This window comes from Chironomus tepperi, unplaced genomic scaffold (genome assembly GCF_022539635.2).
Source record: "Chironomus tepperi strain 1889 unplaced genomic scaffold, CSIRO-AGI_Ctep_v1 contig_137, whole genome shotgun sequence".
Taxonomy (NCBI): Eukaryota; Metazoa; Arthropoda; class Insecta; order Diptera; family Chironomidae; genus Chironomus; species Chironomus tepperi.
In genome coordinates, this window is record NW_027226259.1 from 847,895 (window position 1) to 871,541 (window position 23,647).

Genomic DNA, 23,647 nt, shown 5'->3' on the forward strand with positions numbered 1-23,647 from the left:
TTAATACGAGCACGAATCAGCAATGTTGTTTGAAGTGCTCATAACAAAAACATCCAACCACGTTTTTCCATTTGTTGCGGATTCATATATTTTTCATGCTTAATCTCTTATGGGAGTCGCTCAATATACCAATATGTGTACAGTTCTGATTCAGGTGATGCCTTTTGTGGATTCTAATGTGGAATGATAAATAATTGTTTGGGGAAATCTGTTTTTATTTTGCGGCAAAATTTGAATCGAAATCGTAACCGGAATATGACAATCAAATTTTCGACCTTGACCAGGAAGGAAGGTTCTATTGGAATTGCTTTGGAGTGTGGAAAGTCGATTAATTTTATGCTGAAGGTCGTTGTAAAATGTGAAAGTTCTGAGGGTTCACTGGAAAATACATTTGCTTTTTAACATCTAGGAAGTCATGCATTTAAATAGGAAGGATCCTTATATTATACTCAAAATAATTCTTGTCTGTTTGCCAACAAATAATGGATAATCCTCAAAAGCTTTCATTTTTGTGTAAATGGTGTGTAAATTGTCCATTTATTCATGTAAGATTCAGGGATGTAATCGGGGTTTAAGATCTGGATTTTATCCAAAAATCCTCAAAATTTGGCCAAGAATCGCAATCCTCCAGATTTGGCTGTAGTCCTGCAAATTTGAACGATTCTTATATTTAAGCAGTCGTGACCATCCCTAAGATGAAAATATGTCCATGCATCGTTTCCTTTCCCTAACACTCAATTAGATCCCAGCTCTCCTCATGCAATATATCCTTCCTGAATACATCCCCGATCCAATCCCAAAAGTGAAACGATTCATGAAATTTCCATGAAAATCTCATCGCAATCATCTCTTTGAAATGAATGGGATCAAAAGGAATATAAACAACAAAATAAAAAATCCTTTTACATTCAAATGAATTTCATTTTCCTTAAAAAATCGCAATTTACAGATAACAAAATAGCATCATAAATTTCCAACTACTCTTATTTGCCTTAAATTTAATCATTTACTTAGGAGCTTTCATCCTTAAAGCATTGAGGAAACATTGGAATGTATATATGAATTTTTTATGACTTTCCATTCTACTTTACGTTCCACATTCGTTCTTACTTTTTTTTTTTTCTCACATACAGCATGAGTGAAAGAGACATTACGTGATGAAAATACGCACATTCTCCTGCATATTAGATGAATAAATACATATTTATATCAGATGTTTAATTTTTCTCCTCATTTCATCGAGATGCTTTATTTCCACTTGCTTATCTTGAAGAAGGTCGGATAGGGTTGTGTGAATTTTATCGAAAAGTGTTGATAGATTCTATTAAAGTATCTTGATTCATGAATAGAAACAGATGAGGATTAAGTTTTTAAAGAGGGATCGATAAAAGTTTATCAAGTGCTTTAATATAGTTTGCTTTAAGTTTCTTTCGAAACGTGATAAAGTATGACAGGAAATGCTCAGATTATTGGATTCTCAATATTATGTCATAAACAACTGGTTCCTGAATGAATGCACATTTCTTGGAGCTGAATGCGAAGTTAGTTATTGGGATAGTTTAAAATGGACGTTCATCAATTGATTCCGTTCTTATACTCATTATGCCATATGACGTACTAGTCCGAGCACCACGAGACCTCAGTTTTGACACTCCTTCAGGACACCCACGTGTCTTTTTCTTGTTTTGTCGTTAACGCAGTGACATAGTAGCGCCTTAACGACTCCGAATAACTCTTCTAAGAAGAGTGCCTAAACAGCTTCTTATTCTCCAATTCCATTTAAAATCCGGCGTCATTTCCATACAATCACAATACGTAATGTGCATATTTCTGATATCAAATGCCATTATCTATAAAACTCATATATAATTGTACGTGATTGCTGCCATTTTCTTTTAATAAAGCGATTTGAGACTACAGCAAATATTTAAAATGTGCCACATGGAATAAAAATAATCACATGCTGCACGCGTTTATCCACTGAATTGGCATTAAACTAAAAAATTATATGCATGCAATGGTTGTAAAAATTTTATTTGTTTAATTTGCATGCGATTCCATCATAATTTTAATGCTTTTGTAAACGATTGATAGAAATCTTGAAAGTAATCAACTAGAAGTGTTTTAGTTGTGAAAGTGGCATGAATTATTAAGTTTTAATTTGTTTTTTCAATTACTTTAATAGTTTTTAAAGTCATGCTTTACTATGGATTTAGATTATAGTTGAGGTTTTATTGCTTTTTAAATAAGGTATACCATTTAATTGGATTTTGTACTTTGTAGAGGAGTTTGAAGGATGATCCTATGTCACCACTGCACCATCAAGTCACCGTTACAGCAATGAAATGTCAAAATGACATAATAGAGTCTCAATTGTCCCGTAACATGAGCAATTTGCATGAAACTCTATGCAATTATGAGATTTTTGATTCTAAAACCTTAACAAATTGAAGAACATCGTCTAGTCAGTGAAGGGAGTTCCTGCATTCTAATGACTATTATCAAGCTATTTCAATACGAAAACATAAAGCCGCTTGGGAATTTTCCACATAATGCCATAAATAGCTACTCCTTATAGCTGTATATCCCTCAGAAAATATTCAGCTTGTGTCCTGTTTCTGTCAACAATAATTATAATTCATAAATTTATTAGAAGAATTTTCTCAAAAAAAAAAAAGAATTATTCTCAAGTAAACAGCATCTGAATAAAATAAATATGACATAAATAGGAAATTTCTTCTCGAAAAAGGAAAGCAAAAAAGTCTTCTTCGTCGCATTTCTCCATTTGCAGAGCAGAACAAATAAACAAAGCATGAGAAAAGCTCAAGTTTTAGGACAGAGCAAATGCAGAGGTAGAAAATATTTTCATCTAAAATGGAATAAAGACGACGATGATGGAGTAGAAAGAACTGAATGAGGATAAAGCACCTTAAGATTAATGATATTGTACTGTATGCTGTATTTGTAAGAAAAATTCATAACATCTCATCATCATATACATAATGTATCGATCCTGTTCACAGTTATACTCTCGACGACATCTTCTTCTTGATTCTAATGCATGAAATACATTTACTTGATGTGCATAAAGATGTTGGAGGTGGCAACTTTCTGGTTTATGGTTATTTTTGTTAGATACTTTGAGGATGATGATGAATTTCTTCTTTGCTTTGAATTTTGTTGTTGGATCTTACAAAAATGTTTGAAAATGACTGAATAATCAACAAATATGTTGCTGGATCTATCAAAAGTTCTGAAATTAGCTACAAAGTCTTCAAATGAAGCATTATTAAGCTATTTTATGTAAATTCGACTTGAATATAAGCTTGTTTATTGGACAATGCATTCCTCGAACTACATTCAATTCCCACTAAACTTTACATTGTAAAGATAAAGAACAACATTCTATCTCTTACCAAATTTGATATTATAGTACTCAAAAAAAGTTTAGCATAGTAATATGAAGAATAGCTTTATGACGTCTAACCTGGCAACAATCAAATTACCGTCGTAAAGTTTACATTCTTCTCCATTTATGACATTTCTCTTAAATTGTACACTTTTTTTGTAGTATCTCCATCCACCTTATTCATTTTCATCATATACAAGTTACTTTATAGCTCTCAACAAGCAATCAGTATTCAGTTCCATTCGCCTGCAGGACATGATGAGGAATGAAAAGAAGCAAAGTGAAAAGTTTTTCTCTATGTGTAGAATTGAAGGACATAAATAAGCGAGGACTGACTGACTGACTAGTAGACTGTAATCGACGCAAAAGTTAGGAAGAAGTTCAAAGGGTTAGTTAATGCATGAACAGCTTTTCTAGGATTTTTTTGCTACATGAGACACATAATGTAGGAACTAAGTCAAAAACTCGACAGTATCACAGTCATTCGTGCAGATATGCACATCTAATATCTTCTCTGTTGCTTAGTTACCTTCAGGCATTGAGGAAAATTTAATTATCTTTTCTATCTCTCCTGATTTCATTGGAAATACAGTAGTATTGTGATCGGCGGCTGATTGAATTTCAAAAAGTTTTTTTTATCATATTCAGACGTGACATTTTTATGATAGTAAAAAGTTTGTCCTTGTTTGCTATTGTTCTTTATTAGTGAACAAGTTATTTTATGATCAGATACAGAGTTGATGACTGGAATGATGATTCTGAGCATCAATGGTTAATAAGCTGCGGTAAATGCTTGATGGTACTTTCTATAGAGCTCTGACCTTCTTAAAAAACTTGTGGTAAGCTATTGTTGTTCCATCTATTCTATGTCAAGAATATGAAGTAGCTATGTCCGATAAAAGAATCAAACTCTCGTCATGCAAATTGAATTACATAAAATATTGAATAATCATTTCATCTATTGACCTCAATACTTACTTGACCACTTGACTTTCTACATTCATCTGCCCTCATATTCAAATGCTAAATCATAAATTTCATCCATTCAAGTGGACCGAAATGAGCTTCAAATTCAAGTACAAGAACATTATGACTCAATTCAATTTTATACCTATACATATTTACTCAAAAAGATTCATTCTGTTTTCATCATTTTCCAAAGAACATCCTACGTCTATGATTCAATTTAAAACTTAATATATATTTACATATTCAACCATTTCAAAAGAACTTAATTTACTTTTTTCCTTATTTCCATCAGAAATTTCTGCTTTAGCATCAAAAAGCTTCATTAAAAGCTTTCAAATTTAATTTCTTTTTTGAAACTTCCGTTCTTGAATGTAGTTCTTGAATATAAATGTTGAGGATCCTATGAACAATAGCGTACTATCGGTTAAGCATGTTCATTGTCGGTTACAATATTCAATTTTCAATATAATGTATGAGTCCAAGCTCCAGCACGGTAGCTCACAATTTTCATCATCAGTCTTTTATTTTTCAGCTTTCTATTTCATTTCATTCCAAAACCCTAAATATTTGAATTAACTATTTGAAATGATACGACTCGAAAGTTTGCTGAATTAATATGTGTGTTGTTTGAGGTATTTTTCTTGGTATTTCCTAATGAAAGGAATGAGAATTTTTTTTGGCAATTTCTTCATTACACGCACCCTCTATGCCAGTGTTGTCCAAACTGTGTGCCGCGGTATACTAATGTACCTCCGAGATTGTTTAGAAATGTCTTGTGCAGTTTGTGTCCTGACTTACAACCAATGTGTGCCGTGGTACAAAAAAGTTTGGACACCACTGCTCTATTCGGATAGCAAATGCCTCGTAAATGCTGTTTTCTTATTTTCACTTCAACAAACTATAGGTAGGAAATTTTATTTTGATTAGATGTGGCGCATTTAGGAGCTTGAAGGTAGTTTAATTGTCAAAGCATTTGGTAAGTCATTGTGGGACTGTTTAATTATGATGTTCATTAGTTTAGAATAGAGCTTGGAACTGGAACTGGATCATGATTTTGAAATTCAGACCCAAGCAATAAGATCCTCAATAGGCATCAAATGTGATCGAATTGAACGAATGAGAATCTAGAGAACAAGCTGAAAAAGAATTTTTTAGACAGGCTATCGAATTACTGACCAAAACCACAGTCTGTCCAAATCAATGTCTCTTAAAGCAAATAAAAAAACTTATTTCTTTCGCATTCTCTATCGTATCCTGTCTCTCTCACTTGTATACACATCCGCACACTTATTTGATTAGTGATTAAGACGGAATCTTATACTGTGTAATGTTTCGCTTTTCAGGCTTAATTAGAAAAGAGAAGCAGCAAATAGATAGGAAAGAAATGGAAATAAAAGTAAAATAAACAGCATAGAGGAATACAGAAAAATTCTCATTTGCTATTTTTCCTTTGTCCATAAATTAAGTTTACGGTTAGATGAATTCAACAGAGCTTAACTAATCACACTTGAGATGACTAATAACCATTTTTATGCTGTAATACGGAAGTATGAGGAGGAACATGAAAGAGCATTTTAACGCGATATTGTGGCTCTGTGCTTATGCTTACTATAAAAGATTTTATAGTTAATGAATTTTCTATAAAGTAATTAGAGTTGATGGATGAGGAGGTGGAGAATAAAAATGCATTCTGGATATAAATTAGAACTTGCTTTTGATTAATTAAGGTTAGGAATCCAGACAGAATGATAAATGCTTTTGCAGATCCGCTGATAAATATCAATTCGTAACTTAATTTTTGAAGATTTATCGCGAAGATTAACTTTTGTTAGGACGCAACAATGTGAGCATATTAATGGCTATGCTTTGATTAAATCTTAGACAATCTTCAGCATAATTAATTAATTCCTTTTGTTTGGAATGTGATTATGAATGGTGGGAATCTAATCCTTGAGATTTTCACAGAAAATTGCTAATTTGATGTTTTTGGATACCTTTTGATTGGATTAAATTTAATGATACCTTCATGCTGGCATGATTCCTACTTAGTGCCGAAGAGTCGCCAGCCTGGAAAATTTCGATCAACCGGATTGTGCTATTTAGGTTAAATTCATTTCTAGATTGTCATCCAGAGCAGTGTGTCATATCATTTCAGCCCTTTCCGATACCCAGAACATCACCAAGCCTTATCAAATGTATCGCATATCTCTTCTTCACTCAACTGAACCAGCATGAACATAACAATTTCAAAAAAAACTGACTCTCTAATCATAGAATTAAGAACGTACATGGTCATAAATTTGCTGTGCAACGCAATCAATAAGATGAGTTGAATAGGTCGATGGTTTATCTACGTCAAGTGTGTTTCTTTCTCGCATGCTTCTTTCTCTTTCGACTTATTTTTTCTCCTAAATCCCATTCTTGTTGTTTACTTTTTCTCTTGCCGTGCTTTTTATATGCCCTCAATCACCATCACGGTTGACTTATCTTTCATGATATACATTAAAGTGTATACGTGCATGTGTGTGTATATGCTCTTATCGCTGTAATGTCCGAGTAATGGAATGAGATTTTTAACTGCTGTAACGTGGCTGCTACAACAAGTGATGTAGGCTTTATCGTGATTTGTATGGAACAATGATTGGCATGTGTTGAAGTCCAGTAGAACAACAGAACCTGAAAACAATATATATATTCGACAAGTGACCTGAAAACATCCAAAACACATCCTCAATTGCTCGGATTCTGACGCAAAAATCTAAAATAAATAACAGTGATTAAATAATATGAGCTATCCGTACATGAGAATAGACCGAAGCACAGCATAAACAACAAACATGAAATTCAGGCCAGAATAGGATAAATTTTTATTGCTTATTCATTCAAACAATCCTTAATACATTATTTTTCTCTTCCTTGAGACGATTACTCGTCATTTCTCATCTGTCAGCATTAAGTCATCACTCCTCGCGTTTACTAAGTCCAAATGGGAATTTACTCTTGGTCTTTAAGAAGAAATTTCCCTTTACTGTCTTTGGACATGAGTAACCCATTGCGACTTCTTGTCTGATGCATGCATTGATTTCAAATGAATGAAGTGATCCACACTTTTTAGCAATAAAGTTGTTTTCATTGCCCTTGTACACCGTTTCAGCATAATATTCCCAAGCTCTGTTGACGATTAATCGACCAACGACATTCGACCAGAGTAAAAAGTGAAAGTCATAAAAGTAAGTTTTAATGAATTCTTAAATTAAGTACACGTACAACAGTTTACCTTGAATGAGAGCAGAAAATCGTAAAGCAGCCTGGCATTAACGGGACAATTCCATTTGGGAAAAAATCTATAGGATATGAGAAAAATGAGTTTGAATTTGATGTTGATCCACGTGTGGATGATTATGAAGCATTTTTCTAGCCTTATGGAAGCAATTCTAGAGAATTTTATATAGGCATGACTAGACAAATAGTCAACCTCATCCACAGGCACTCTAGGCTTCTTAAAAATCCACTCGTAAAGGTATCTCTCAAATGAGAGTAGACATCAACAGATAAAAAAAATAATTAATTCAATCGACATCATTCTGATAGTCCACCTGACCTGCATCTCCAATAGCTTCGGGTTTTCCTGTATTTCCGTGATTCACATGTGTTAGTGTTCGGATGTTAAAAAAAGGCAAAATAAGATGAAAAGAGAAACGTCCAAAATTACTTTTTCTTCTTTTGTATACTCAATATTTTATGCATACACCTACCAAGTCCACCGGCATCTGAGTGTATAACATCTGTAATGAAAATTGCCGTCACGAATTTGAAATGAAAGATGTTATGAGAATCATGGATAAATAAATAAATTTAAGAAGAGATTGAGAGATAAAGTTAAATGAACATGAAAATCCATTGAAGGACTTGACTTGACTTGAGGAAATGATGCTGATTTTTTTACAGCAAGGCTGAGATGTTTGCAAATTTTGTGTACGAGTGTCAGATTGAGGATGATGTTTATGGTAAAAATTCTAATTTATGTGTAAATTTAAGCAGCACATTGCTATGCCAAATGACTTCCAAAAAATTTATATAGCATGACCAAACGGAATCTATTAATTTTTTTCAAAATTCTACATTCACAAAATCCTACAAAATAAAAAATTAATTACGCGTTAAATATCACCATCTGATAAGAAGATACCGAGGATTTACTTCTTCCTAAATGCTCTTCAATAAATCATATCCTCTTGTAAATAAATGTTCATTGCTGTAGTGGAACTTTCTCTTTTCTAAATTCGCATCATGGCTATGGATATAAAATATTTTTTAAGGGTTGAAATTCTTTGAATACAAAAAAGGAAGCTAAATATATAAATGTTAAAGGAACACAATAGTCTGACGACTGTAATAAAGGATATTAAATTAAAAGGTCTTTAATATTGTGTGACTGTATTTTGGGGTATTCAAGGACTTTTCGGTAGAATTCTTGAAAATATTGGAATTTTTAGGTAGAATTTTGGAAGGATCTTCATCCATTTTTTGGTATTGTAGGATGTTGTGCCTTAAATTTTTCAGAAGGTGTAATTTTTTGTTAGCATGGAAGTAGCCATAAAAGGATTTAGGAGCTAACTGTCATCAATTATGTTGAATGCTCAACCTACAGCGACATCCAGTAACTGACCGATTCCTAACATTATCGACCTTCCAGCCTTTAAATCCTTTCTCGAAGCACCCTAAACTCACCACAAAACAATTTCCACAAAGGACATTTCTAACTTTTTCCCATCTGACCGCAAAAATTTTCATAGTCATTGAGTGTAGCAAGAGCAAAATCCTGAGAGGAAATTCCGAGGACACACAACAACATTTTGTGATTTAGTATAAAATATTTATGTAAATAGGACCATTACGTAAGCAACATCCAACTGAGTGAGACATTTCATTTCCTCAGTCCATAATTTTTCCTTAAGCTTATACATGTTCACAGGCAATAATGCCATAGACTTTATTTATTCTTAAGTATATACTTACCAACAAATTCTGCATCACCTCTTCCAACTCCTTGTAGACTTTCACCTATGGGATGATAATGAAATTCATTATGTAAAAATCAAAGTCTAATTCTTCATACTGTTGCTTTTTATCATCAACAAGCTTACATGTGTATGCATATTACATACCTTCTCCGAAACATGGCTGGAAGTTTCATTAGGTTCATTTGTGAATAATATGAAAAGAAAAAAAGAGAGAGTGGAATAAGAATGAGTTCGGAAAAAGTTTTTTAATGAAATTTTCTACGAAAGTTTTTCTGTATTTCAAGCATAGCTTGTGCTTTGTGCTGATGGGGTTCATTGTGGACGGATTGACTGAATGTATTGCAATTGATGAGGCAATAAGCGAGCTCCCGCGTAAATGTGTTTGAGCAAGGATTAGCCAGTGATTCTTGGCATTGAAGCTTTTAGTCACAATTCATCTTATTTTCTTGAATCAAGCCCTACAAGTCTTCTCTGTTACAAGCAATAATCTTATTAATCAGCACAAAAAAATGCGCTTTAAACTTCTACCACCAAGAAAATTTCCAACTTGACATGTTTTCACCTTATTTTCATCGTATAGATGGAAATGAAAACTATGCATGTGACATCCTTCAGTGCATAACTTTTACTTACCTTTGCTGGATCAAATGCTGTGATCCTCGGTAAAAGTTTATCAGTCTCATGTTGAAATGTTTTGCCTGCACTGTATAAATGAAGGAATTTTTATCAAAATATGAACATTTAAAACATTTACATGACGTTATTTACCTTCCCGCAATATGAGCGCCTTTAAGGATAAAATAAAGTAAGCAGGAATTAAAAATTCATGTTAAATAAATTAAACTGCTTCCATTGTTGGATATTTCGTGTCAAACTTACCTAAACTGTGCCCCATAACATGAATATTTTCAAGTGGAACATAATTTATCAGCTCAGCAAGTCCCTTACCGACGGCTTTACCCAGTTCTTGTGTATTGAATGCACTCCATGCATAAAGTGTATCGACATAACGTGCTGTGTCAATTAAGATAAAGTTTGTATCGCCTCGCGACTTGTACGCCTTCCATAATTCATCCGCTGCTGTATTTTCTGAATCGATGTCCGAATTCCATCCAGTTATCATTACAACAACTTTTTTCGATGGATCAAATTTCTCATGTGCCCATAAGCGTACCGAATCGGTGACAGGAATTGAAACATTTTCATTTTCTGTCAAAAGGACGTAATTTATTTCCTCATTTTTTGGTTGTTTGAATGACTCGGTGCTGTTGCCTGCTGCGAGTGCGATTGAGCCTGTGGGAATTATACAAACCAAATTAAATGGCCGATTGGATTTTTTCTGTTGTTTTGTTTGAAAATAATATTTGATGAGTGTATATGCTGTATTTGTATTTACATATGGATGTTCTCATGGGTGTTCATGCTGATTGTATTTTTATTAATTTTTGTATTATTTCTGGCATAACAATTTAAGTTCCTAAAGCAACACATTTGAGTTGCTTTATATTGTACTGCTGACCCATAAACAGCACTATTAACCCTCTTTACATGCCATCTTAAAGATTATTCAGACCTTTCAGCCACAACTACCACAATTTGTCATATTTAGCTCGAAAACATCATAAAAATCTTAGCGTTGACCCAAAAAAAGAAATCATTTTAATCTAAACATTCAAGCCTTTTTCCTTAATCATCCTAAATAAATCAGCTACATCCATTCAAACATAAATAAACAAGCAAATAAGCTTCTGCAAATACAAACACGAAACGGTATAAATATTGAAATGAAATGAAATGAATAGCAAAGTGGCAGTAAGAAGAAATGAAATAAAAATGGAAATAGAAAATTATATAGCTTATACAAACTCACATAGCTTGTCAATTCCTGACAGAAGTAACTCAAATGGCAATCCAATCAATGTTTGCTTCGAAACTGTATATAAATTTTCCGGTGTCGGTATTAAATCAGGAACTTTCTTAATTATACCAGAGCCTGCTTTTACACCTAAACGTCCAACGTCGGATATTTTGTCTGTGAAACTTCCTGGTGTGGCAACAACGACATATTGGTGTAATAAAACAATTGTTGCTGCACTATAAATTAGCATGATTGATGTTTTCATTTTGAATTTTTGTGCTTTGTTTGCTTGTCTACTTGTCGCACAGGAAAAAGACAATTATTGTTATTTGTTGGCTGTTGTGTTCCGTCACCTTCTTCGTTTGATCGACTTAATACCTAAAGTTGGTTGAAGACAATAAAGAAAACATGAATAACTTGCAGTAAAAAATGGAAATGAAGCGCATTTTAAGCGAAGCAAGTTTCCTAAAAGTCGTAAAAGTCAATGAATAGCAATCCGTAGTCAATGGATTGCGGTCATCATTGTAGTTTCGGTTTTTGCTTGTTTTCCTTCTTTCCGTTCCTCATTCAATGTTCTCGACAGTCATGTAAACAAATTTTAATCTTCTATTCTATTTGTTTTCATTTCTAAGCTTGTTTGTGGAAGTTCTGAGCACAAATGAGATAAAGAAGTAAGAAAAATTGAGGAAAATGACAACGTTTGCGACTTTCGGAACTGACATTGAGAATTTTTTCAAGTCATTCTGAGAATAATGAGGAAATTTAGAGCTTTGAAACTGCAATGAACACAAATTGAATTGCTTGGTTGCTTGCAAACATAAAAACAGTGGCATCTAGAATGGACATTGTGTCCTTATCTAAAGACGCTCTATTACTCCAGACTCAAACTTTACTATCGGCTTAGCCCTTAATGAGAGCATCCAAGCAACACGACATAATTTCCATTCAATAAAACTAAAAGGAACTCAACATGCTTCAATTCATTCGAAATGACACGCTAGTTCTATTTTTGAATTGTAAAGTATTATATGTGGTCAGGAAATCGCCACATCCTTCCATATCCCGAGCAATACTCAAGCTACACTAAAGTCAACAAAGGTTGACCCTTAAGCTGGCTTTTTTAACATATACATATCCTGCCATCTAGCCTTTTATTACAAATGTTAGCAGCCTTACAATGTCCTTCAAAAATTTACGTCTCGGACCTGACCTTCTTGAAAATTTACCACTTTTTTAAGGGTTTTTACTATTTACCGCATATGCTACTTCCATTCTTACCCAAAATAATATTAGCATTCAGTTCTTTTCGTTCTACATTATTCCACAAACATAGACACACTCACATACTCAAAAGTATTAAAGATTCTAGAGCAAACCTTTTGGGTGCTATAAGTGTAGACTCATGACTATTCAATTCAATCAACATTATTGATGTTTTATGATTATGATTATTTTCAGAATTTTTTATCCAAAGCTCCCTTAGACTCATGGGAGTGGTGGTTGGTAGAAGAATCATTGAAAGTTCTTTATGCTCGCATTCACAATACAAACATTTAATATGTATGTACATCCTTTCATATGTATTGTGATTTAATGATACTTTATTGTAGTTTTTCTACGTCGCTGACTTACTTTCAGTCAGTTCCAGGGAATTATTTTATCTTATTATGAGCTTTAGTCATTTACTCGTGCACAATTTAATGATAAATTCTAAAGAATCAGCTACGCAGTTTGAAATTGCTTAAATATAGAAACAATAAACATTTAACGAATTTCCATCGTAACGTCTTGTACTTGTTTATAAATAAATTTTATGCTGCCTCATTTTTCCGCGAATCAGACATAAAATAAACATTTTTGATCTTTTTTCTGTTTTTCATTCTTATAATAAATAAATAAGAATTGGAAGGAGTTTAAAAAGAGGATAAATATTGATGAAGAATTCATTGCAATTTATTAAGGAAGAATAACACAATAAAACCCTATGCTTCATTGAATTGGAAGCGATTATTTTCCCTTTTTTTGGTTCAGAATTGTTCAATCTTTTGAGTTATTGCTGTAATTGTTGATGAAAGAGGAAGATGAAAGACTCGGTTGGGAATAATGTGATGAATTAAATTTTGAATTCATAGAAGATATATAGCAGTGCTTTACAGACATTTTAGAGTGAGACATGCTTTATTATGACCTGGGATTCTTGAGTAACATGTAACTTGGAAGGTACACTGTGTAGACCGGTGTAAGTCTAGCCTGAGGACGGATTTAATACAGTCAAGTCCCAAACAGAAGCTACACCAATCTAGCGCTGGATTTGTCACTATAACGACGCAGTGTGCCTTTCGGGTCAGCTTTTCGGTTTCTTTATCTTGAGGATCATATTTGAATACTTTAGAGACGTATATCAGAGAATAGTTTGAGTATAACTGCTCTAGAGACTATAAAAAATAGTTTAATACGCTACTCATTTTTAAACTGACTGAACAGAACTTCCCAAAGTACTGAACATAAATTTCAACTTAAAAATTCATCATATTTTCCAAACTAAAGTATCCTGTTTACAAAACTAGTACAGCATTCAAACTATGTAGCTCAAACTTCCGAAGAAACTTGACATACAATAACTTTGACTTACATACATATATCCCAGTCTGCAAAGGAAATTTTACAAAGAATGAAACAAAAGTTTTTAATTTAATATGAAAAATTCTTCCAATGAGCCAGCAATTCATGAATGAAAAACAAGAAGAATGAGAGCACTGGGAAAAAAGAATTTTGAAGATTGAAGGCCTCAATCAAGGACAGGAAGGCAGAGAAAGATAGAAAAGGCTCAATTCAGCAGAGAATATTCTTCTTCACAATTTGCAAAAAATAAGAAACTTCTCTTTATCTTTCAATTGCCGTACAGACAGAGTCTAGAGATGGAGAAGGAATTGAATGTCGAGTTGAGGTATAAATGGATGGGAGTAGCGCATGGGAATTAAGAATTATTCATTATAATGAATCGTTCAGGGTGCGTCGTTACAATATGTCTTTTTATTGTGTGAAAGCTTGTGGATTCGATGTGATCAGTGGATATTCTTCTTGAGATTCTTGACAGATTCTTGGATATTGATTTGTGGCTTAAGGCTCTTGAGGATCTTAAGAGCACTAAATGGATGTTTTTCAGTTTTAAACATCAGAATTGAATTAAAATCCAAAACGCAACTAATCCTTGTTTTTAACACTTCCTAGCCCATGGCTGGACAGACAGACAATCCAAACCATTGGTCCAATAGGAAAATTGGTTCCACCAGTCGAGTTAGAAATTTATGAAACATTTTTCCTTTATATTGTTCTTTGTATGAACAGAAAAAAGGAAATTTTCTTTTATTACAATCACTTTTTCTCCATTTTTATGTCTGTTAAGCATAAAGGAAGGGAATAAAAAGAGAGAAAGACAACAAGAAACATTATTTGATGGAGCTTTAAAAGGTGAAACAAATTGAAAAACATTTTTTGTTCCTTGTTCATCTCTTCTTTTGAAATAAATAAATTTACTGTATATTGTCAAACGGGATGTTTGTCTTTTGCCTTTGACGCGCTCACTGTCTTTATGTGCTCATCCATATGTGTCAGCTATGTAGATGCTTATATACATCTGTACACATTACTGACTTTTTTTTTGTGTGTGAGATTTTTTCATGATGTAATTTTAACACCTCTGGCTGTACTCATGTTCTCAACTTTGACATCTTCATTCTTCTTTGCATCCCCCAACTCCTTTCATTTATCGACTTTTATGTTCATTTTTTTTGTAACGTAATTTTGTTGTAAGAAGATGTTATTCTGTGTGAACAGTTGAGACTGTGTTCTGATTTCTTGGAAATTTGGCTTTTAATATTTTAGTACTAGTATTAAGGATGCTTTACGGCTTGAAATTTTGATGATCAGGCATTGCATTTAGAGGCTTCTTAAGTGAATTCTAAAATGAATGGCACTTGGCTCTTAAAAGCTTACATAAAGGTAAATAAATACAGTGTTTTATGAACTTAGTGCTTGATCCACTCTGACTACAAACTTATATCACACTGGAGCTGTCCGGGTGTTGAATTGATTAAAATGCGCTTTATGTCAGCAAATTATGAATTCATTGCACAACTTCCTCATTCTGTTTTTCCTGGAGCTTTTTGACAAATTGATGCACTTGGATAGAAACAAATGACATGCTATTTGTCTTGAGCCAAAAGGCTACATGAAACAAAGGAGCTAGCTAGCAGCATTTCTTTTGAAACAATTTGAACGTCGATTAATAATATGTTTGAACTTTAAAGTTTTCTCAGAATTAACAATTGAAGAATTCTGCATCAGGTGGTGTTTGGTGTGAAATTGGCACTAAGTTGACCATTTTAACCACCGTACCTCATTTCATACTATTATTTGATGTCATGATTCTTAGAATAACTTGGCCATTTAATCAAAATAGCCGTTAATTCACAACCAGCAATGCCCACAAATCAAAAAATCATTTACATTGCTTCAAATTACAAAATAAATTCAATTACAAACTTTGTCACTGTCCACTCCAGGAATTTTCAGACACAATGACTACACAATCATCCACTCATGAGGAAAAAAATGTAAAATGTCACTTCCACATTCAAATTAGTCATCCCAAAGACAAAACTTTTCGATTTTCTCCCCTCAAGATACGCTTCTTCCGCTTATCGCACTTTGAACAACAAGGAGAAACTTTCTACAATGCTTATGATCCCCCAATTTAATCATGATATTATTCACCATGTCTATTATTTGTTCCTTAAAAGTTTTTTATGTATATTTCTCCTCTGTGTGCCTGATACATGTATCAAAGTATTTTTCGCATAATTTAAATAAAAAAATAGGAATTGTATCATAAATGTCACATGTATAATACATTCAATGGAATCATTCTTTTATGTACAGTTTTTCCATCTTCATATTTTTCCATCATATTTATTTTTATAAATTGAATTCTACGCAATTGCAGAGAAGAATGGAAGCGATGAATGCGCGATGAATGTATGTGAATGTCTAAGAAGACTTATGATATGAAATAGGAGAAAGAATGATGGAAGTTGTGGATGGTTTGTGATTAAGACGCAGTTTTTTTCTAAGATTAGACATTCAGGTACAGAAATCTACTATAATTGGCAGATGAAAGTCTGTGAATTATGAGCTGACTGCAATCTTGGTCAATCTAACTCCAACCATCAGCCAAAGCATATCCAGCAACTCTTTAACTCAATAAAACTGCTGATAGAAATATTAAATGAAATTTACTTGTGTGTTCCACAAAAAGGCTTCCATTGAATGAAGACATTCTTCATCGAATTGGATGTTCTATTTTTTGAACAATAAAAATTCATTAAACGGAATGAAATGAGAAGTATCTTGAAAATTGAAAGATGAAAGCTTCCAATCAATCCTGAAAAATCCTTGTGCTTATTTTTTCCTTTCATCTTTATGCTTGACGTTGTGCTGAGTGTGTCGTTTAATGCTTTATAAATGAAATTGAATCAAAGTTTTGAGATTCCTTTGAGTAATTTTTTAATGCTTTTCTTGTGGCTTAATAATGAGTTTTTAGCCGCATGTAGAAAATTTAATATCTGAATTTTAATTATGCATGCAATAAACAGTCAATTGCTCTAGACTGCAAGTCTGCCAAGAAGAATCATGTCACACAAGACTCATCCCTCAATCTACGCGTCAAGGCCATATAGTCAATAAAATATGAGATTCATTTGACAATCTACATTGATTCCACTAATAGTTTATCTGTCTGTCTTCATGTCTATCCTCATTACTAAATCGAATGCGAAAAAAAGTTCCTTTTATTTGCTTCTTATTCATACTCGTACGACAATAGACTATAAAAGCTCTAATTCAGAAAACTTTAAGGCGGTCACACACGTGGAAGCTTTTTACGATTTTTGCGTTGTTGTGCATGATGCGGGCATAATATATCATAGAACTTTGTATTTTTAGGAACAGAAATTGAGTATGTTTGTCTATTTTTAGAGCCAGCTTGCGTGAGTCTGATAACGCATGTAAAAATTTGGATATGTTGAGGAAATGATGTGAAAAATTGCTGTATACAGACAGATTGTTGATGGGAACTTGGGAACTCAAAATTCTATTTTCATTTCTCATCCAATTTTCCACAAGAATATTTTAATTTGAGCGGAAATGTCACATATGAAACAAGAGAACTTCCTAGTCAATTAAAATTTTTTGTAAAGCTGTTTTGACACAAAAGTGTTTCATTCTTATTTTGATAGCGATTATTGTTTCCTCAGTTTCTACTTATTTTAAAGACTGTAAAACTTTTTCTACATTGTTGTATTATACAAACAATTTCACATCACTTAAACATTTCTGTCGTTATTGTTGTTGCTGTTGTGGGACGTTGTTTACAAGATATGTCAATCAATTTCACACATTCGGTTTTGATGTGCTGGATGTACCAGGTAGGTCTAGGGTTGACATTTATCGGCAAACTAACACAGAAGTGTCTCATGCAGCATATTTTGACGTTACTCTAGAGGAGCAACATGTAGCTCCCGTATTGCAAGACAAAATTGAATATCTGACCTCCGGCATACAATTAGTTATTGGATCACTAGAATTTGTGGCATTTAACTAAGTTTATTGGAAGAAATCAACACAATTCGTTAACATCACTTATAAACAAGTCCATGACAGCTCCGCTGGAACTCATGAGAACAAAAAGTTTACTTTTTTTTTGACGAGAACGTAAAGAACAAAAGGAAAAGAGAGAAGAAAGTTCCTTAAAAAAAGTTTCATTTTCGTTCAACTCTCGTTTATGCTGTAAGTGTTGATGATTATGCATATTATAAATGCGAAGATTAAAAAAAAGAAGCACTCAAGTAGCTCTTTAGATATGAGCAGCTAAAGTTGACATAAAAATGTTTTTAAGAGCTTTAAACAAAATACGGACGTTTGTGATGGAATGCTGTGAAGAAGTTAACTTGAGCATTTTTCAGAATTAATAAAGGTGACATAAATGAATCTCTAGTCTACTGAATTTTTAATTACTACAGTCACTTTGCTCATGATGACGGTGAATCATTAGCTAATTAAATTTTATGAGTGATTAAGTTGTTATCTCGAGGAAAATTTGTCACAATTTGGGCAATTGAGTATTATGAAGTAAAGACAGGTGCAAAAGCTCGTCGGAAATGTAATTAGAGACAATTTATTTTGAATAAATCATTTTGATTTGATGCCCTTTAAGGAAATGCTGAATTTGACTATTTATAGCCCTTCTGATTTAACAGCAGCAACAATGTAAACTTGTTGACAATAATTGGCACAATTATAGTCAAATTATTTAATTATTTCAAGTGTTGTGACTCATTAAAGTCACTTTAAAACTTAAGTAGTTGTTAAAACTTTGTGGAATTAAATTAAGTAGTATGTACATGCTATTATGAATCACAAACAAATTAATAATTAATAAGCGCAAACTAGTTCCAAGTTATAATTCAACGTGAAATTAAAGCATGTAAATTAAGTCATCGTTGAATCAACGTGAATGTGCAATTTTCTCAGCATTGGATGTTTCTCGCATTTTCTCTTTGTTGTTGTAAATACGCATCAAGTTAGTTCTCATGTGAGATTTACTTGCCTAGCTACTTTCATTGATTCGAATCTACAAGGTTATTAAATCATACTTTGTCTTATTAATAATTACAGTTAAGTTTTGATATCGAAATATTCATGCTTATCTCCGAATTTGATTATGGACGTTTATCTCTGAATGAATTACATGGAAATTACTCATTGTAAAATTCCTCAAAATTATAGACAATAAGCTTGATAATTGATTTTAATTGTAGCACGGATCTGGCCCTTACAGCTAGGGTTTAATATCAAAATTCTCACGGAACCAATCAGTGACCTTCGGAAAATTGATTATTGGTCATCAAATTACAGACTAGATGCAAAACATTTACAGTTACAAGAAAATTTCATAAAAAAATCAAGTATAATCTTGAAACATCGTTAATTAAGATTCAATGTTCCAACACGTGAGTCTAACTCACAACCTTGAATGGATATAATCTAATTCCAATCCTCACAAATAAGCAAGATAAAATTCAAATTAAATTAATTGACATAAATGAATTTAAAATGACACAAATCATTGAAATCATTAGTTTTTATGATAATTTGGTACAATTGCAACCAGATAAGTATGTATCGTCACATCCATTAATTTAATGTGAATATAAATGATGTAATTTAGATTTATGATAATTGATTTTAGCGAAATCTGTCATCATCATTTTGCAATGAAGTGTTTATGCCGAAATGATTTGTTGATGTTTAATGGTTCATCATGTGTCACGCGTAAACATGATAATGGATCTCAAAATTCAGTCAGTTTGATATGAATTTATTATGGTTATAAATTTTGGTGGATATTATTATAATGAAAAATGCAATAAATTTCCTTTAAAAACTCACATTATATAGCATAAAGGAATACAAAAAATCACAGACCACACCTTTAATACCCAAAAGCCACTGAGTTCTACCAAAAGTAGAAACCACAATTGTCAGCTCTGGTTGGGGGTCAAGTGCCTCACAATAGAACCACTCAAAACATTTCCGCCATACATTTTTAATGTAAGTATAAATTTTATACTTCTTTTTTCAGACAATAATAACAAAAAATTGTTTGTTTAGTAGTCTCGAGTTAATGCTGAGTCACTTGATAAATAATTAATCACTTTATGAATATTTAATTAATCACATAGACAAATTGTTGTTGTAAAAAAAAGCTTGTCAATGGGAAATAAATCAAAATGAATTAGAGTGAGAATTTTTTTAGTGCTTAAATTAGGAACTAGAGTTTTCAATGTTCAGAGTTGTGGCTAGATATAATAAATTGGCAGCTACTTAAAAATCTCTCGATAACATCATCTTCAAGATATCTGTTGGTATTCATTAAATTCAATATAAATAGATTTTGCAGAACTCATTAAAATCTACTTTAAAATGTATAATTCATATCTATAGCGAATAGGGTCATTCACTTATTACGTAACGCAAGAAATCAACTATATGACACCCTTCAGAAACAAAATATCAATCCTCGCCATCCTTTCACCTAATACTTAAGAATGCTATGTAATAAAGTGATCGGCCCGAAAGAACAATTAATTGAGATAAAGTAAGATTATGAATATTATAATTGACATAGATTAAATTATGATTGCAATGAGTTCTTGAGAATCTAGTACAAATGTTTATTTTAGATTAAAATGCTTAGTCAGTCAATATTGACAAAGTTTGTTGTTGATACTTATGAATTGAGAGTTAGAGTTTTAAGGAAACTTCATTGACATTTTCAAAAGTCGACTTCAAGTCAAGTCGATAGAATCGTTGATAGACTTGATAGAATCAAGTTAAGTCGAGTTGACTCGAAGTCGAAAATTGAGTAAGCTTTAAGTTTTTTGAAAGAAAAATGAGTTGACAAGTCATAACTTCAAGTTCAGACTTATTGGTTCCTACTTCAAGAACCATCCCTAACAGACGAGAAACATCTCTTAAATATACTAGATAAACATGCTCAGGACTGTTGCTTTCACCTTACTCTGCTGTTGAGAGCACGCTCTTTGCTTTTTAGGGCATGACACCCCAGTTTTGTATCACTCGAAATAGGATTGATCATTTCCAAAATATCCAATCTTTCATCAAAAATATCACACAAAAAGGTGACAAAAAGTCCATTAAAAAACATTCACAACCTCAAGTTCAAAAATAAAAATAATGGCAAACTTTTTTATATCCCAAAAATACATTTTACGTTGCCAATGAGTCCCACATAATTGACCTTTTTCACATCCCCAGAAAAAAATTGCCATAAAATTTTATGTAGAGGAAAGCTTCTTTTTTTATCGAAGAATTCCTTTATACATTATCAATAATGTTCAGACAAATTTTTTTATGCAGTTCGCAACTACCCACAGCCATGAAGAATTTTATGAATGAATAGATGAATGTTCATCATTAAAAATTTTCCATTCTATGATCTTTGCTCGACCTAAATATCATAAAATAATGTTTGATGACCTGGTAGCATAGAATAGCTTGAATTGGAGTTTGATAGAATTATTATGCTGTTCTATGTTTAATAAGGAGTCTGCCTACCCGAGCGACACATATAATGAAGGCTCATATGGCCATATGGACGTTTAACGGACATGGCTTCCATTTGGAGCTAATAAAAGGGGATTAGTGGAGTCTTAGCTGCTCCGTAGCTGAGTCTTCATCATTTGTGTCGCTCGGGCTACCTTCCAATGCAAAACTTTTCCCATGTATTCAACTTTTTTTTCACAAAAAATTTTCAAAATCACTTTTACTTTTCCATCCAAGTCTCGTGCTGCGACGCAGTCCACTTATCCCTACAAAAACACATCGCATCAGGCAACAAATATTTAATTCACACTTCAACACCCTTCACAAAAAGCAACCATGATAAAAGTATTCCCAGGCATAAAAATTTCAGTTGTTGCCACTTCTCCATGTGAAATTCACGAGCGAAGAGAACATTCCTTTCGATTTTTTTATGTAGAACAACGTGCAAGAAAAATTTAATATTAAAAACACTTTTATTATTCGGAATTCCCCTTTCTACAGTTTCCCATTTTCTGAAACTGCACGAATGTCTTCAAGAAAATTGAGAATTTGAAATTTTATAAAAATGCACAAGAAGAGTATGAAATTCTCTTGAGAAATTTGATGCTTGATGCTGAGTGAAAAGCACGCGAATAATACAGATAAAGAAGCGAGATTTGACGATAATTCAAACAGAAAAGTAAAGGAAAATTTTCTGTTAATTCACACTACGCTACTCTTTACATATTCTATTCTATCCAGTTCTTCTTACTTTATATTCTTCATCATACTTTTTGCACAGACTGTAAAGTTCTTATTTTGTAATTTTCTCATACCTTTTGTGAAAATGGAAACTTTGAGAATGAGTTAGAATAATTTTTAGGGGTCTGGAGCTTGTCTGGAGCTAAGGACTGGCAGAGGGTTAATTTTCAAGTTTGGGACCGTGATATGTCCTTCTTAGTCTGTAAAGCACGCTTTGTTGTGTCAAGAAGAGCATATAGACCCCGGGTATAAATATCTCGAGCCTGAGTCGTCTATTGGTCTAGTTATTAACTAGACATTATTACAGGTTGTCCACTTGCGGTAGATGGAAATCCCACATTTTCCAATAATCCACATCCTAAGTGAACTGTTCCTCAGTATAAACAAACCCTTCAAGCCCCCAAAACACAGATAAATCCAAAAACACCCCCACAAGTCCACTTATCCCTACAAAAACACAGCATCGCATCAGGCAACAAATATTTAATTCACACTTCAACACCCTTCACAAAAAGCAACCATGATAAAAGTATTCCCAGGATGATTAAAAAACAGCATCACGACTTTCTTTAACAGCGTAGGAAACACAATAAAAAAAAAAAAACAAATGCTCGCTTAAAATCACGCGCGTGGGAAACTCACAGATCTTTTTTCAACTTCTCACTTACAAGCTCTCAACAAAATATTATTTTCATCCGAAAACTGAAACAATGAGGATGAAAAAGTCTCGCAATCTAACGCGTATGATGAATAAAGTAAAACTAAACTTCTCAAACTCATCGACTTGATAATTTAAATGATTTTCGTGTTCTGCTGCTGTTTGTTAATGTAAATACGTAAAGTATATTTTAAAAATATTTATTAAGTTTATGCAAAGAAAAAGTATGAGTTGTACTCGACTGAGATTAAAATGTTTGTTGAGATTATTTTCCGTATAGCTTAAATGTCTGTGATTGTATTTTAATATTTTTGTCATACACGAAGGCGTTCCGATCAGCACATGATTGAATGTTGTCTATATGGCTGTTAAGTGGACAGTATGATTTGATTTCATGGTCAAATGAAAGCTTGTGTCTTTGTCTAGTCATAAATTGGTTCAAGTTTACAATTACACAGACGGTCAATTAATCGAAGCTTGTTCCATTCGGTTTGATCAGTTTTTAATTTTCTATCCAGGCAGCTGTCCAATTGACAATATTTCAATGTGTGCAGATCGGGTACAATGTATGAATATTTTTTTATTTCCGAATCTCTATCGCTATAACTTCTACCTGATAACGACCGCTGTGACTAATAATTTAACAATACTCTCTTCTATTGAGAACAAAACCTTAGACAGCTTGAATATATGCGCTAAACTTTAAAATTGAATTTGATACTTGATAATTTCATTATAATCAGCACGTTCACATTCACTATTGAAAGGATTGATGATATTTTAGGAATTTTTGTGGTAATATA

General features: G+C 32.8%; 2 protein-coding genes across 4 annotated transcripts in view; one reads left to right on the forward strand and one right to left on the reverse strand.

The window, feature by feature from the left end:
- LOC139087878 (uncharacterized) overlaps positions 1-23,647 on the forward strand; it is a 141,973-nt gene that overhangs the window by 13,276 nt on the left and 105,050 nt on the right. The window lies entirely within an intron of this gene.
- LOC139087764 (vitellogenin-1-like) lies at positions 7,222-22,992 on the reverse strand. Of its 2 annotated transcripts, none has more exons than XM_070636668.1 (11): positions 22,855-22,992; positions 11,273-11,638; positions 10,282-10,695; positions 10,171-10,189; positions 10,036-10,105; positions 9,547-9,562; positions 9,398-9,442; positions 8,134-8,163; positions 7,980-8,006; positions 7,656-7,722; positions 7,222-7,549 (listed from the first exon to the last, which is right to left on the reverse strand). In XM_070636668.1, the coding sequence occupies exons 2-11, from the start codon at positions 11,523-11,525 to the stop codon at positions 7,339-7,341; spliced, it is 1,152 nt and encodes a 383-aa protein (XP_070492769.1). In that variant the 5' UTR covers positions 11,526-11,638; positions 22,855-22,992; the 3' UTR covers positions 7,222-7,338. The 2 variants fall into 2 exon arrangements, with proteins under 2 accessions (XP_070492769.1, XP_070492770.1); XM_070636669.1 differs by having other exon boundaries at positions 22,829-22,936.